This window comes from Suncus etruscus, chromosome 8 (assembly GCF_024139225.1).
Source record: "Suncus etruscus isolate mSunEtr1 chromosome 8, mSunEtr1.pri.cur, whole genome shotgun sequence".
NCBI classification, from domain to species: domain Eukaryota; kingdom Metazoa; phylum Chordata; class Mammalia; order Eulipotyphla; family Soricidae; genus Suncus; species Suncus etruscus.
The window spans coordinates 82138442-82156027 of record NC_064855.1 but is presented as its reverse complement, the minus strand read 5'-3'; the positions used below and the strand labels follow the sequence as shown (position 1 = coordinate 82156027).

The 17586-nt window shown below is 33.8% G+C and overlaps 1 protein-coding gene across 1 annotated transcript; it reads left to right on the top strand.

Annotated features, from left to right (window-relative positions):
• The first annotated feature begins 16989 nt into the window (after window positions 1-16989).
• On the top strand, window positions 16990-17211 carry LOC126016349 (V-type proton ATPase subunit e 1-like). Its single transcript, XM_049778930.1, has one exon. It carries the CDS (start codon window positions 16990-16992, stop codon window positions 17209-17211), a length of 222 nt encoding a protein of 73 aa, XP_049634887.1.
• Window positions 17212-17586: the final 375 nt, after the last annotated feature.

Here is a 17586-nt window from a genome sequence, read left to right as displayed (position 1 = left end):
TAGTAAAGAGCAATTACTACACTTGGGTTTTTTTGGGGGGCAGAGTGTGTAGACATTCTTGTTTTTTTTTTTTGTTTCCATCTATCTCCAAATGTAACTCACTCACAATAATTTAATATCAATTTCCCAGCTATGTCTTTATGTGTGCATCCTCTGTTCTATACTCTGAAATATATAAAGTTTATCAATATCTTTGTTCCTCTGTTTTTTTTTTTTAATATATTGGTTACCAGTAACCACTTAGAAGGTAATCTTTAACAAATAAGTATTTTTGTCATAATTCGTTGATAGTGTTTATCTTTGTGATTTGAAGAGTACTTAAATTTTATATTGTAACTCCACCCTGGATTTAGATGTACCTTTCTGAGACCTGCCCATTTCTGGGAGGGGTCTTGGGAACTGAATATTAGGTGTGACCTTACCTGCAAGACCCCGCCCATTCCTGGGAGGGGTCTTGGGATAGGTAGATAAACCCTGGAGCCAGGGTATTAGGGGCTTCCCTGCTGCGCACTCTGGCTTCTGGGTCGCTGCCTCTTTTGGTCTTGGACCAGGATGGAGGCCAAAGGGAAGATGGCTGAAAGGAAGATGCAGGGTAGCCTAGAATGGCTGAATGCTTGAAAGGTTATGAGATAGGCCACACACATGTGGTGAATAGGGCATGAATAAAGCTGATGCTTTCTGATGCCTGCCTGTGAGTGAGTCTTGATTACGCCGATCACCTGGGCCTAGGACCCGCCACGTGGCCTGGGATGGCATCCACTTCCATCCAGCCCCATCATTAATTATTTAATGCAACATTATATCATGAAAGTATCTCAATTATACCTCTATAGTTATTCTTAATATCATAAGATACATATTTTCACTTGTTCTAACTTGCCATGACTTGCCAGGTTCTTTGCTTTGAATCTAAATTAGCTTCTATGATTAGGTTCAGAGTCTTTGAAATTATAAATGCTTCAGCCTCCATCTTGCTTCTCCAAAATTTTTGACCATGGTGCTAGAGAAGATAGCAGTGGGATTCTGGAATCACCAAACCACTGCAGGATATAGTGCAGGCTACATAGAATTGAGGATCAAAGTTTAATATTTACATGGCATGAATTCTCATTTGAGTCGTATCTCCTACCTTCCAATTTATACCTACATCTAAGCTATACCTCTTTTGTAGAATCCAATAAAACTGTAATCTCTGAGAAAACATTTTCCTTCTAACCATTTTATTTATTAGAGAGGTTATCACATTATTACTCTTTTTATGTGCACCTAGATCTAATTGCTATGTAAAACACATTCTCTTCATTGATTTTTGGCCTCACAGAAAGAAAGGACTATCTAGGACAAAGTAAATATCATTTGACTATTTTTGCTGTTATTGTAACTCTAAAACACATAAAGTGTATAGAACTTACTAGGTTTCAGGACATTTTCTTGATTGAATATAACATTCTAGCTATATTTTCAGTGTCTCTAGTCCATTAAGATACTTTTCTAAACGAAAGAGTATTTTCAAAATTCAGGTTTTATTTTCCATCTGAAAATTTAAAAAGTGATGAAATCAGAAAGCTGGTAATTTTAGCTTCTAAATTTTCCTAATTTTTTTTCATACATAGCCTCTTATTTTGTTCTATTCTCCTAATATTTAATAGCATACAATGTTTTGGTAATTAATCAAAATATCATGTTACTTCTACCCTATTTATTGGAAATATAAGAACATTCTGAGGCATATCAGATGAACTACTAATATCTATATCAAACATCTTTTTAATAATCTCTCATGTTCCTAAAATATATGCTTACTGTTGACTCAATGAGCTGGCTATAAGCAATATTTTTGCTTAAGTCATACCAATAAATAAAATATATGTCATATATCCAACATGGATAATTTATTATATGTCTATGCTTCATTTTCTTAATAATCAACATTTATTTGGGCCCGGAGAGATAGCACAGTGGTGTTTGCCTTGCAAGCAGCCGATCCAGGACCAAAAGGTGGTTGGTTCGAATCCTGGTGTCCCATATGGTCCCCCGTGCCTGCCAGGAGCTATTTCTGAGCAGACAGCCAGGAGTAACCCCTGACCATCGCCGGGTGTGGCCCAAAAACCAAAAAAAAAAAAAAAAAAACCAAAAAAAACATTTATTTATAAAAATTAATTATTAACTTGGGTAAAAACTTATGGCATGTTCATTATTTTTAGAAATAGAAGAAAGATACCATCTTCGCTGATTTTAAAATTACTTAAACATTTACCAAAAACCAAATTTAGTTGACATTATTAAATAGTTCTAAATTGTGCAGCCTCTCCAGTAAGTAGTAAAGACTTGGCAGAGTGTGCATAATATAGGGTAGGTTCCTATACTTAGGACAAGGGCAGGACAAGACTATTAACCAGTTAAAATAATCCAACACCCCTTTCAGATGACTGAATGTCTCTTCATACAATCGCACACTAATGATAACCAGAAATTCCAGACTGATTAACTCATTATCCCATATTACGAATAAATTGAAGCTGAAATTGCATTTAGGTTTGGTCTCAAGTCTGGGTGAAATTGAGAAAGAATAGCTTTATTTTGAGCCTGTTGTTCTTATTTTTAACATTAGTAACAAAACCCTTATTTCAAGCTATTTTTAAATAATAATGACATTTACTTAAATTAAGAGAGGTATCAAAGAAAGGTCAACTCTAGGAGGCTAAAGCAATGCAGATGAGCTTTTCTTATACTTTCTTATGTTTCAAATTTTAGTGGTGTTTATTTCTATCCATATTTATTCTCAAATATATATTGTCCATTATTATTCAGGCACGAACTGTACAAGGTTTTTCCATGCCTTCACAATGATCTCTCCCTTTAACTAGTTTTTATACATTTTTATTTGTGAAAATACATATTAATTATAGAATCCTGGATAGTTGTGGGGGCTTGAGAGATAGCATGGAGGTAAGGCGTTTGTTTGCCTTGCATGCAGAAGGTCCGTGGTTCAAATCCCAGGATTCCATATAGTCCCCTGAGCCTTCCAGGAGCCATTTCTGAGCATAGAGCCAGGAGTAACCCCTGAGAGCTGCCGAGTGTGATTTAAAAACAAGAACAAAAACAAAAACAACAACAAAAAGAATCCTGGGTGCTTGTGGATGATGGTAAGATGGATGGTGAGGTCTTTTCTCTGGGAGCCTGGGTCATGTGCCTGCAATCCCCTCCAGCCCAAGGGTCCTGCTTTTTCAGGGTAGTGGAGAAATTGACCCATAGCAGTCATATTTCAGGAGACATGAAGCGTTATTATTAATACACCTAGCCACCTAGGCTAACCTTTTAAGCACTCTCTTTCCAGCTGCCCAGCATCTACAATTTGCCTCCTGCCCAAACTTCTTCCTGAATCTCTCACTGAATCTCCTTACATCCCTGAGGAAACACTTTTATTACCTTCCAAAGAACCCTCCAAGAAATGGGCTGGTCTTATCATTCAGAAAAATTTCATAGGCAGGATGGGGTGATATCTTACCCTTTTGTGATTAGTAAAACAAAAGAAGGAATGTTATCTTTTGCTTTCCTGACTTCCACCAGCCAAAGACAGGAACCTTAATATTCCCCAAAGCCACAAAGTCTAAAGTGAGAAATTAAAATATCAGCCTTTTCCATAAATATAACTTTTCTCCACTTTATTTCATCATCTTGTACGTTATAGATCTATCATCACTGGAGCTTGTAGTTGATTCCTCGACACATGTTTCTGGTTCTGGACACCATGTGTTTAGGTTGGAAGTTTTTCTTTACTTTTCCCTGTGATGCTCTCATACAAACAGCCACCCTTTTTTTGTTTGTTTGTTTAGTTGTCCTTTAATAATTATAGGAAAAGTTACTGAATTTTGTAACATTATTGTTGCTTTACTGAAGAAGGGGGAATTGTTATTTATGGAAGGATTTCTATAAAATCCTTATCTCTGCCTGTTGTCCCATCTGCGACCTTCCAGGTGGGGGTGCTGTTGAGAGCTGAATTAATAGTTTTTAAGGAGGTGCTCAGGGACTTTTGGGGCAGCTAACTAGCAGGCTCTAGGTTTTTGGAGCTGCTGGTAGGCTGACAAAGTATTCTGCATCCGACCTTCTTGCCTTTTTACCCTCCTGTCTGTTTGGATTATTTACCACGGATAAATATTGCCAAGATCTCTTCCTCTTCCTAAGGGGTAGGGGATTGGGAGTCAATTACTCATTCTGGGAGCGCTTTGAGGATCCATCAATAACCATTCTAGGAGTAAATCTGACACAGCGTTATTTACTTTTGAAAATTCCCAAATAAAACTACTTTATAAGATCTCTATTTTTCTTTTGACATAATAGAATATGATTGATTTATTTTTATAGCTTCTTATATAGTCTAATGTCAGTTGCTTATCACTAGCTGACAAAGTTAGCAGCATCATTTCTAATTTATTTGTTTGTTTGGTTGTTTATTTTAGATTTTGGGCCACACCTGGTGATACTCTGGGGTTACTCTTGGCTATGCACTCAAAAATTGCTCCTGGCTTGGGGGACAATATGGGATGCAGGGGTTTGAACCACGGTCCTTCCTAGGTCAGCCACATGCAAGGGAAACGCAGTAACATTGTGTCATTGCTCCGGCTCCTCATCATGTCTAATTAATATTAGCCACTTGCCTTGACCAAATTGTATGAAATAGAAAAGGCATTTGGTAATATTTAAATATTCAATTATTTTTACCAAAAACACAGTTGCTCTTCTAAGGGGCATTTGGCAGTTTCAAAAAATGGTAATACTGTTAAACTTGTCAAACTGTAATAGCTATAGGGCTCTATGGTGATTAAAACCAACTAATATGCAACATATATGTAAATCCTAACAACAATCTTAATAGTAATACATTATTAAATACTGAACAGATCACTTATCTTCAGAAAAATATATGTAAAAGGCAATTTTAATACTAAAATGAAGCAAAAATTAATGCATTAAATATATGATAAGAAGTGTACATTTAATATTTTGTTGGATACTAATATACATTTTATGCTACATGCTCTGGAACTCAGTAGTGATTGTAATAACTTTTATTACTTTATGTTCTGTAAAATGAGTTGAAGCTAAGAACTAACTATCCTCATATGATGAGAAAATAAATAGAAGGACTTATTTATTAGGTAAAATATTTTGGTTTTGTTTTTTGGGCCACACCCATTGATGCTCAGGGGTTACTCCTGGCTATGCGCTCAGAAATCGCTCCTAGTTTGGGGGACCATATGGGATGCTGGGGGATCGAACCACTGCCTTACCTCTATAGCAGTTGCTTACTTTTCACAAGTATACCTCAAAATGATTACTTATTTGCAATTTTCTATTCAATTTGTCTCAAATACCCACCAACTTGACTTCAACTGATTTTATCTAATTTCTCAAAGCTCATAATTTTGAATCAATATCTACCTGGGCTAGTACTAGAATAGGAAATAATATTAGTTTATGGCACTTCCAAAATATCTGTTAGTATCAAGTAAATATATATTGTTCAGGTTCTCAAATATACGTGTTTAATATATAATATTATTGTTTTGCCTCACCATTTCCCGATAAAGAATATTTCCTTTTTTGCTTTGCCTATTAAATGTTTTAAGTTCTGATGGTCTTATAATTTTTTGTATTCCAAATTTTAATGGTGTCTCCTCCTATTCATATATATTTAAATCACAGTTCTATTATTGTTTAGGCACTAACTATACAAGTCTTACATGCTGTCTTAGAAAGTCTTGTGTTAAAGAAATGAAGTTGAATTGTTTTAAATTGAATGGCAGAAAAGTTCCTCTAAATATTCTTTTTAATGCAATTCAAAAAGAGATAAGATGTCAAATCTGCAAATAGTGATGTAGAGGATTCCATGTAGAAGAAATAGTAATATGAAAACTTTGATATAAAAATAATATGCTGATTTTAGAAATTCAATTCTACTCACTTTTTAAAAACAAATAATCAATTAATGAATATTAACTGCAATTTATCACAATATAGTATTGAATAGATTTTTATAGTCTAGTAATAATGATCTAATAACAAAGAACATTAAGATATTTAATTATATGCTTTGTTTCTCAAAGGAAGAAAATGATTAAACAGTGTGTTTTTGAGTTGACATTCACAGTTTTATATCAGAAATCTTCTCATATACTCTGTTTTCAAAGAATTTGCTGAATGTGAAAGAATACAGATATTAGTTGAAAATTTATACCTTATTTGTGTACCTTATTTTTTATATTTTCTCCTCTAAGAAACTTTTGCTCTAAATTATGTGAATTTAAGTATTGAAAATAGATTACTCATATTTTTAGCATTTCTAATTTCTATTACAAATTATATAATGTACTTATTTTAGGACATCACCTTATTTTTTCTCAGTAATGTCAGTTAGTTTTTAATGGATTTTCAAATACTAGTTATAGCAATTGTTTTGGTTTGCTGTATGAAATATATGTTGATAAAAATATGTTCCATAATATAAGTGTATAATACATTTTATGTCAGTTGAGTAGTATTTGTCACTATAATTAATATTTCAATAATAAAATATATAATGTAAATATAAGTATACATTATCATTATTTATTTATTTATTTATTTATTTATTTATTTATTTATTTATTTATTTATTTATTTTTGGTCAAACCCAGGGACGCTCAGGGGTTACTCCTTGTTCTATGCTCAGAAATTGCTCCTGGCAGGCTCAGGGGACCATATGGGATGCTGGAATTTGAACCACTGTCCTTCTGCATGCAAGACAAACACCGTATCTTCATGCTATCTTTCCGGCCGCACATAATCATTCTTCAAATATATTTATACTAGTGTTAATTATTATAAAAGATAAGCTACTCCCAATTAAAACTTTATATATTTAAGAAATTTTATGATATAAATGCAGCATGTGTAGAATTGGGCAAGTCATTTGCTTTGCATGCAGGATACACAAGTACAATAAGACCCCCGATTTCTGAAATCAGTGCTTCCTGACTGATGCTGAGGCATAACCAAAACCATTGGCAACAGAAGAATTTAAAAATTGAATTTGATATCTGTTAATTATAATAAAGCATTGTGGTTCTATTTTCATTCAGACAAAGAATGAATTTTCTACACACCAGCACCAATATGTTCTCTGGCACTGTCTACAGTACACCGTGGGCACTTGTAGTGATGTTTTTGTTGTTTTCATCCATGCTTTAAGCTATTTTAAGAACCTGATTCATTTGCTATTTTCTAATTCTCATGATCTTCATGAGCTCTTTTATTATCTACGCGTTCTTTACCTTAATGATTGAATGTACATACTGTTTCATGTTCAATAACTGAATTTTATCATTCTTTATATTATCTCAACATTTTCTTCACTTTCCTTAATGAAAACTTGAGTTTTATCTAATGAGAGCACTTTTCCTTAATTTCTCTACACGGTAGCTTTCTCTGCATCTTAATCCTTTGTACTAATAATACATTATCGGATTATCTCATAAAATACTTTATATATAATTATACTTTGTGTAGTATTGTTTTTTTTTAATCAGGAGTCCATCGAACGTATGCTTATCTATTTCTTAATGTAAATCTAGGTTCAAATCTATTATTCTTTTTTTTTTTTTTTTTTTTTTTTGGTTTTTTGGGTCACACCCGGCGGTGCTCAGGGGTTACTCCTGGCTGTCTGCTCAGAAATAGCTCCTGGCAGGCTCAGGGGACCATATGGGACACCGGGATTCGAACCAACCACCTTTGGTCCTGGATCGGCTGCTTGCAAGGCAAACACCGCTGTGCTATCTCTCCGGGCCCTCAAATCTATTATTCTTAAAACACGGTCTGTATCCTAGATTTTTATTGTATTTGTAGTTATATTTTATGTTTTGTGGTATGCCTTCTGGGAGTACTTAGATGCTGCTGCCTTATTCTGTGGTTGGTGGTTGCCTTCAAGGATCAATCCCTTTGGCAAGCAAAGCATTTACTTTAGTCACTTGATTTGGTCTGGGTATTAGTCAATTAATTTAGACCTTCAGTGAATCTCAGAATTGGTTGTCTTCTGACTTCGGGTCTCTTATTCTCCATTATTATTAGTGAAATATGTATTGATACTGTGATAATTCAGATTGTTCATTGACATTAAATGATAAGAAGGTGTGCACATAGACTGGGTGCATTAGCTAACGAAATGTCTGAGATAATAGAAATTCATGTTTGTGATCAAAATAAGCAGACACATATGTGAAAAGTAAGAAAGTGATCCATTGCTGTGTGCAAGGCTCACCTAAAACTCACCTAAATAAAACTAGTAGGTAGTTTTAGTATTACATTGAAAAATTTTGCACAAACTTGAGAATCAAATGTTTACATATTTTAAGAGTATCCTACTTTCCACACCAGGGTATTGATGTCACCTGTTGAGGTGATTTGCCAAGGACTCACAGTCAAATATCCCTATGGCCTACAATGGACAGCTATGAAGACTTTCAAAATCTTCCCTTTTCTCAGTGAGTTTTTCTAAGAAACTCCATTTTAAATTGTTCAAACCATTTTCTTTTCTCATTGCAGGTCATAAAGTATTTTTTTTTGAATTATGGACCTTTCCAAATAAAGTGGTTTTCTCATCATCTATGATGGACTGCATTTGATATTAACTGAAACCTTTCCACATAATGAAACAAATTAGAACTATTTAAATATTAACCTTACTATAATAAACCAGGTTTTATCATTACAAGCAGTTCAAATGCACATATTATTACTTTAAAGCATCTGTTTCGAAAAGCTTGACTTCCTTTCTTTCTGTATCACACACTCTAGTATGTAAAGATTTCCAAAATAATTACAGTCTACCAGGTCTAAGAATCTGATATAAATCTTTATCTTAATCATAATTGCTCCTCAAAGATCATTTAAATTAAATTTATTATGATACTAGAATACATGTTTATAATAATGTTAGCATTTTTGGCCTTTATGTACAAACTTACCATCTCTTCAACCAAACTAAATTCCATATTTATTTTTCAAATTCCTCTGAACAATACCTAGACACAGTACCTCCAGTTAGTTTATGCTTTTCATATCTTAATTCACTTTCTAAAACTAAATAATTTTATTACCAGTTTGAAATATTCAAAACATATTTGTTACTTAATATTTTTATTAAATTTAAGAAAATAGAATATAAAAAGACAATCATGTAAATATTTATGTATAAATTGACTAATTTTAACATTTTATTCCCATGGTACTTATATGCTATCAATGAGAAAACGTTATTAGATAAATCAATTAAACCAACTCATCTTTAAAGATATATTATGGAACAGATGTTCAATTATAAGACTATCATTTGCGAGACTCTGTTAACTTGGAAAAATCACATATATCACTTTCCAATTAAGAGGAATACACAGAGAAAAGCCTAAGGCCATGATACCCTTAGCAGTTGATACTACTCAGAGCATCAAAGAAACAGACAGGCTGCTCATTCTCTTCTTCATCTCTCGTAAAGACTAAAACATATGCTACTGTGACAGGCTGCCTGTTTTTGTCATGTTTTTTTTTTATAATATAGCTTTGCAGCTGCGAAGAATGCCTGCCTATATTTGTAAAATTTGCATACTAATAATTTATGTCTCAAATAGTTGATTGATCCAAATATTGATACAAGACTGCTTTCTATCCAACTTTCCTTTTAAATAAGTTTTATTTTTAAAAATTATTCTTTGTAGCAATAACATACTTTGTAAGTTAAGAAAGGTTAAAAGCTATGGAACATTGAAAACAATAACTGCATAATTAGTACTTTCAGTAATTTCACAATGCTTTGAAATCGTATTTATATATAACATTTATAAGTACACTAAGTATGCTAATAGCTATTCTAAATATAAATTTACTTCAGAGAATGAGTAAAAAGAGTTTAAAGAGTCATAAGGGTGATTTTTTTTTCCCTGAGGGGCATTTCTGGAGGTGCTCAGGGTTTATTCCTGTCTCTATCCATTCTTGTCATGTTTGGGGAGCCATATTCGATGGCAGGGATCAAACCTGAGTTGGTTGAAAGCAAGGCAAATCCTACTACCTGTTATTCTATGGTTTCTGTTCCTAAGGCTAACAATTTTGATTTAACAAAAGACAAGTATTAGGTAAAGACTGAATCTGTTAAAAGTTATCCTTCTTTCTTTTCCTTTTTCTTTCTTCTTTCTTCTTTCTTTCTTTCTTTCTTTCTTTCTTTCTTTCTTTCTTTCTTTCTTTCTTTCTTTCTTTCTTTCTTTCTTTCTTTCTTTCTTTCTTTCTTCTTTCTTTCTTTCTTTCTTTCTTTCTTTCTTTCTTTCTTTCTTTCTTTCTTTCTTTCTTTCTTTCTTTCTTTCTTTCTTTCTTTCTTTCTTTCTTTCTTTCTTTCTTTCTTTTTCTTCTTTCTCTCTCTCTTTCTTTTTTTCTAATTCTTTCCCTCCCTCCCTCCCTCCCTCCCTCCCTCCCTCCCTTCCTTCCTTCCTTCCTTCCTTCCTTCTTTCCTTTCATTCATCGCTTTTTGGCCATGTCCGGCGATGGTCAGGGGTCACCCCTGGCTATATGCTCAGGAATCACTCTTGGGTTTGGGGACTTTGGGCTTTTATGGGATGCCGGGAAAAACACAGTTGGTCCTAGGTTAGCATGTGCAAGGCAAATGCCCTAAAGCTTGTGCCACCTCTCTAGCCCTTGTTAAAGGTTTTTAACTCTGAGTTACTGATTTCCATTGGTGATATAAATTTCCTATGTAAAACTGTCATTTCTTCATTACAGCTTAATCATAAAAAAAACTATGAAGCTATAGCTATCTCCTATTACAATGGTGGCATATCATAAGTACAAATTAGTTGAAAATACTCTGAAAAATATTCAAAATTTTACATAATTTACTTAATCAAAACAAAACCGGCTAAATTTCTCCCAATCATAAAAGCACAGGTGAAATAAAAAATGCTGTTCTAACATAAACAATAGTTATTGAATGCATTTAAATTTATAAACAAAATTTTCTTTTGCTACATTTTATATACCATGCGTGACTATGCTACGATCTAATCAAAAGAGGAGTGGATTTCAAATCAGCAAACACAGAAACTGCTATGACTAGGGATCTAAATATAATGCAAGTATTAAATGAGATAATCACATTTTGTAGTCATTTTGAAAATAGTATAATTATAGTTTTAAAGCTTTCTATATGTTATGCATCATCTGATTTTAGGTCAGAAAACAGAATATGGAATCATTTGATGCTTATGTTTTAATAAAAAAGTCTTTGGCCGGGCGGTGGCGCTAAAGGTAAGGTGCCTGCCTTGCCTGCGCTAGCCTTGGACGGACCGCGGTTCGATCCCCCGGTGTCCCATATGGTCCCCCAAGCCAGGAGCAACTTCTGAGCACATAGCCAGGAGTAACCCCTGAGCGTTACCGGGTGTGGCCCAAAAACCAAAAAAAAAAAAAAAAAAAAAAAGTCTTTAAATTTGTACCTCAGATAAATTATTAATTTAAAATGTTTATTAGAAAAATAAAATGAGGACAGTTGTCATCAATATGCAATTAATAGTAATTAAAAATTTTAATTTTGTACATACCCCCTAAAGTCTGAAACTACTCTTGGCACTGTGCTCAGTGAGTGACATAGTTATTCCTGGCATGACAGCGCTTGAGCAGGACAGAACTGTTGGTGGTGCATTGCATCTGTTTTTGCATAAAATCAAGGCTATAAACCATTATATATATTTAAAGCTCAGTATATTAATCAATATAAGGTATGAATGTATAGTTAAATTATTGCAACAGAAACTTTTGAAACAATTTTGGAAGCAAAACAGAAATCATCTCCATTTCTTATGTGTGGAAATAATACATTCTACATCTGAAAAATATCTGTAGCCCTTCACATTTAATTTTAAATGTAATAGTAAGATATTTTATGTAAAGACACATAATTATGTACAAAGTTTAAAATTCACAAAGCATTATTTATACTGTTATAATATTAAATGCTATAAATAATTTGTTATTTAAATGTATTTGATTCGAAAATAATTACTACTAATTATGAAGCACATATTTGGACTTGTAGAGGCTTTGGAGGCATTAGTATTCCACTATTTCATGTATTTATTAAATTTATATTTAATGTAAAATATATTTTCATATTTTATAAATTATATATTTCTATATTATATTTTTAAATGTAAAAAGTGCTATAAAACAAAGTCAGTAACTTTAAGACACATGCATATGTGGTTGCACTATAAAGAGAAGAAAGACAATGAATAGGAATTTCTTTTATTCTTTTTCTTAGTGGGGGTGTTGGGTCACACTCTGTGGTGCTCAGGGGTTATTTCTGGATCAGTGCTCAGAAATAACTTCAGTCAGGCTCAGGGGACCATATGAAATGCCAGGAATTGAACCTGGTTCCATCCCAGGTCAGCTACATGCAAGGTAAATGCTGTACCGCTGTGCTATCTCTTTGTTCCCTGAAAAAGAATTTTAAATTTAAGATATTTACTATATTTAGAAAGCAAACGGTGGAAAAGAAACAAAGGTCTCAATAATATGAACATTGTTCAAATTTCCAGGTGAATGGTTCATCAGCATTGATATAATTTCTATACAATAATTTAGTTACTGTATAATACTCCAAAAAACTGTATTTATTTTGCAGTTATATAATTTTGTATAATATTAGTGCATAATATAAATTAATACTAAAATGGAAATTATATATAACATAAGTGGTAATGAACACTTAAAAATGATGCAATTTACTGCTAGTGAATGGATCTAGAGAGTATTATATTATATAACAGTTTGTCAGAGAGAGAAACCACTGACACAGAATAATCACCCTTATATGTAGGATATAATGAAACAGTTGGGAAAAACAAATAGCCACAATTCAATATAAATTAACAACATGGGAAAAATTAGTCTTCATTTAGAAACTTGGCAATTTTTTGTGTCAGGTGATGGCAGATCACAGATAGAATAGGAAAGAGAACACTTCAACCTTGCTAGTAGCATACTGTAAAAGAAAGCCTATAGATGCAACTATCTCATCTGAAAAGATGATATAGAACATAGAATAGAAATAGAGCATTATATAAGAATAAAACATTCATTACTGAAAAATTATATTCTTACAGGTGCTAGTAATAAGTTTTATAAACATTTTTTCTTGATCTTGGTTGCATATTAATTCAGATAAAAAGTCATTTAAAATATTAAGCCTAATTTATTATTTTGTGAAACTGACTATTGGACTTACAAAATAACATAAAACTATCAAATACAAATAGAATACAGGGTATATAATGTGACTCAAATGGTAAACATACACCTTGCATTTAAAAGCTCTAAATTTGATCATTATAAGTTTTTGAATCCTGAGCACAGAAAAATTATTCTGATGGCCCTTGGCACTACTTACTTCAATCTGTAACCAACATGACAACAAAAAATATTAATTATTATATTTTGCAGTATAAATAAGGTAAGAGGGGCCATATAATAAACACCTTTAGTTAGTTCTTTATTTACATATACTACATAATTGACCGTTTTACATAACCTTGCATGCCTAAGTGTTTGCAATCTGATTTACCAGTTCCAAAAAAAAACTTTATATATGAAACTATCAAAGATGGATGTACGTATAGATAAGCTCTGGGTTTTTTTCATTTCCTTGGGATTTAGTCTGCTGCTATATTTCTGGTAGTCTAGGTGAGGTGTGTGTGTGTGTGTGTGTGTGTGTGTGTGTGTGTGTGTGTGTTTTATTATTCCCTAAGTCATTGTCTAGGATTCATTGAATGAATATAGTGCTGTTATATGAATCATAAATAAAGTGCTGTGAAATTAAATATCTCTGATGGTCAGCATGCTAATCTTGCTCATCATCCATAAGTTGACACTTCTTAAAACTTATAAAATAGATTTAACATACTTTGCTTCATATTGGAGGGAAGAGTTGAGATATTATGTATGAAGTTACAGAAAAATCTTTAGAGCTTTTTCTCTCTGAAGAGATTGAAGAATAATTTAATTGGTTCAAATATATATATATATACTTTGTCAATTTTGCTTAAATTGCCTTGTCACACACTCACATTTCAGTTATCATGTAGGTACCAAATTGAAAGTGAGAAATGTAAATTTATACATATAAAATCGAAACTCTTCCATTACTTGGAAAGTCAAAAATTTTGGTTTTTTTCTATAGCAATAGCTGTTTGTAATGGTACCCAGGTTATTGAAAACACTTTTATTTCAAATAATGTATTGCATATATATATGCATGATATACAAAACAGATTATTGAGTTTTTTGTTTTGAAGTCATACCTTTTGTGTCTCAGGTGTGACTCTTGACGTTTTGATCAGAAATTACTTCTGGAGGTGCTTAGGAAACCAACAGGATAACAAGAACTAAATATCATTTGGCTACATTCCAGGCAAGCACTCTTTCACTATACTCTCCAGTCACTTTAAGACTTTTTTTTTTGGGGGGGGGGGGAGTTTGGGCCACACTCGCAGTGCTCAGATGTTGTTTCTGATCTGCTCTCAGAAGTCACTCTTGGCAGGCTTAGTTACCATATGGGAAGCCCGGGATTGGATGTGAATCCTTCATGGGTCATCTGTTTGCAAGGCAAAGGCCCTTGCAAGGCAAAGACTGTGCCACCGCTTGCCTCCCATCCCACTTTATACTTTTTGAAAATGTAATTGTAATTATCTTACTCATGTGTAATATATATATACATATATATACATATATATACATATATATTTGAGATTAAATATTTTAAGGCAGAAAATTTAAGTGAGAAAAAACCTGAAATACTATTGACACCCTAGAAAATGTAGATATAGCATGTTAAACAAATTTTTTTCTTTTTTTTTTTATTTTAATTATGACAACAAAGATGCAAAGAAAGAGGACAGGGTAAAGTTACAGTGGAAGCCCAATCGCCCATAAACAAAATTCACGGTATTCCCATCGATGATATCCCAGCCTTGAACTTTCAGCCAAAGAACATTAAGAAAAATAAAACTAAACCCATGTACAATACAATTACTTTGTCCCTCAAATCCCCAGTTGTAGTACATACTATTTCTTAGCAGCACACAATATAATCTAAAGACATTAGACTTATGTAACTCCTTAAACATTGAGGGCAAAGTACATTTCTCTAGTTCCATGCACATGCTTACTAGTTTAAGTTAACCTCAAAAGTTTTAGTGGGTTATTTTTCTTAAGGATTAGCGTCATAAATTTAAAGAGATTATAAATGAAAGTTTTTATATATTTTTAATTGAACCACAATCATATACACATTTGCAAAGTGTTTATGATTGAGTTTCATCACACAATATCCAATAGCCATCCCTTCACCAATGTGCATTTCCAATCTCCAATCTCCCCATTTGTCATCAGCCCTCTCCTAGCTGCCTCTTCAGTGGATATTTATCTTCTTTCTCTTACTCTTCCTTCTTTTTAGTTTTAAGCCCAGAGATTTCACATTCACACATTTATAAAAACTCATATAGATTATATTGTTGGTGGTAAAAACAATTAAAAATGATAAAGTATTAGTTTACAAATGCTACTTGTAAAGAAGAAACATTTATTTTGAAACAAATTCAACTAAAATAAGTGATGGCTTTCAGAAAATTATTACAGTTGGTTAAATTAAAAGAATAGAATTGGTACCAAGATCTCTCGTTTCAGAGGACGATTTTGTCAATCACATCTGAGCAAGTTTCTTGGAAACATAAAAAGACCTTGGGTTTCGATCATGAACATGTCTGGAGCCTGTAGTTGTTCCCATGATAGTATGCTTCAATAGGGGAGAAACCCTGTATCTATTAGGCCTCGAGAATCCCCTTTCTAATTTCTAAACAAACAAACAAAAATACCACACCAGCTCTCCTTCCTTTTTCTTTTTCTTCTTTCATTCTTGTTATTTTTGTTGCTGTTGTGTTTCTTTTGCTGTTGCCTGTTTTTCCCCTTCTTTTAAATTGATAATTTAATAATCTAGACAGACTCCTCCCAACTTTATTTTTTTTCCTAACAGAACCACAGAACTTGAAAACATATTGTTCTGACTCATAAATTGAGGACAAAAAAAAAGTGGATGGTACAAGGAACAAAAATTTGCATGAACATTTTGTGGAAATAAAAATGATCAGACTTATGGAGCAGAAGCGATAGAACAACGGTTGAACATTAGCCTTGCACGCAGCAGATCCAGGACGAACCTGGTTTGATCCTGGCAGTCAATATGGGCCCCCTAGCCAGGAGTGATTTCTGAGTGCATAGTCAGGCGTAACCCTGAGCATCACCAGGTGTGGCCAACCAAAACAAAACAAAAGAAAACAAAACAAAAAAAAACAAATAAATAAATGATCACACCTAAACACCAAATGCAAAGTCAACTACAACAGAATTGAGATACCCAATCTACAACAAAGGGGGCCTGTTACACTAACAGTCCAGGAGGCAAAGTGTGTGTGTGTGGGGAAGGAGATATGTGATGCATGCTGGGAACAGTGGTGGAGGAAGTATAACATTGGTGGTAAGAATGCCCCTAATTCACTGTCACAATGAACCTTAAATATAACTAGAAAAACTTGTGATTCACATTGATCAGAATAAAAATTATTTAAAACAAACAAAAAAAAGAATAAAATTTGGGGCTAGAGTTGTGGTGCAAGCAGTAGGGTGTTTGCCTTCCATGCGGCTGACCTAGGATGGACTGCAGTTCGGTCCTTCCTCACACCATATGGTTCCCCAAGCCAGGAGCAATTTCTGAGTGCATAGCCAGGAGTAACCCCTTAATGTCAGTGGGTGTGGCCCCAAAACCAAAAGAAAAAGAAGTTAAAAAAAGAATAGAATTTGATTTGACTGTAGCTAAAAAATAAAGAGAAAAACTTCCAGTTGGGCGAGCACCACAGTGCGACCATGGCGAATAGCGGGCTGACAGTGCCTCTGGTCATGATGAGCATGTTCTGGGGCTTCTTCGGCCTCCTCCTGCCCTGGTTCATCCCCAAGGGGCCTGTCCGGGGAGTTATCATTACCATGTTAGTGACCTGTTCAGTGTGTTGCTATCTCTTTTGGCTTATTGCAATTCTGGCCCAGCTCAACCCTCTATTTGGACCACAATTGAAAAATGGAACTATCTGACATCTCAAATGTCAATGGTCATGAAAAGAAGATCACCCTCCACTACTCAGACTTTGAGGTCCTGAAGAGATTTCCCTCAGATCACCTCACAACACATCACCTTCTGACTCATCTGTCATGGCTGTCAGCTGCCTTAAACATCTCACATTCGTAGTGATCTCTTACTCTCCAACATGGTGCTTTTTCCTATCGCCTTATTTTTTTACACTTGGATTAATGATGTGCCTACTTTACCGACTGTGCAAGCGCCATGAGTTGTGACATACTTTCCTAGAATGGAAGGTGCTGGGCTCCTGAGAAGTGCCTCCCTGTCTCCTATGCGCTGTGGATTTGAAGCTGCTTCCCAGGACCTAGGAATCAGTGCTGGTAACTTAC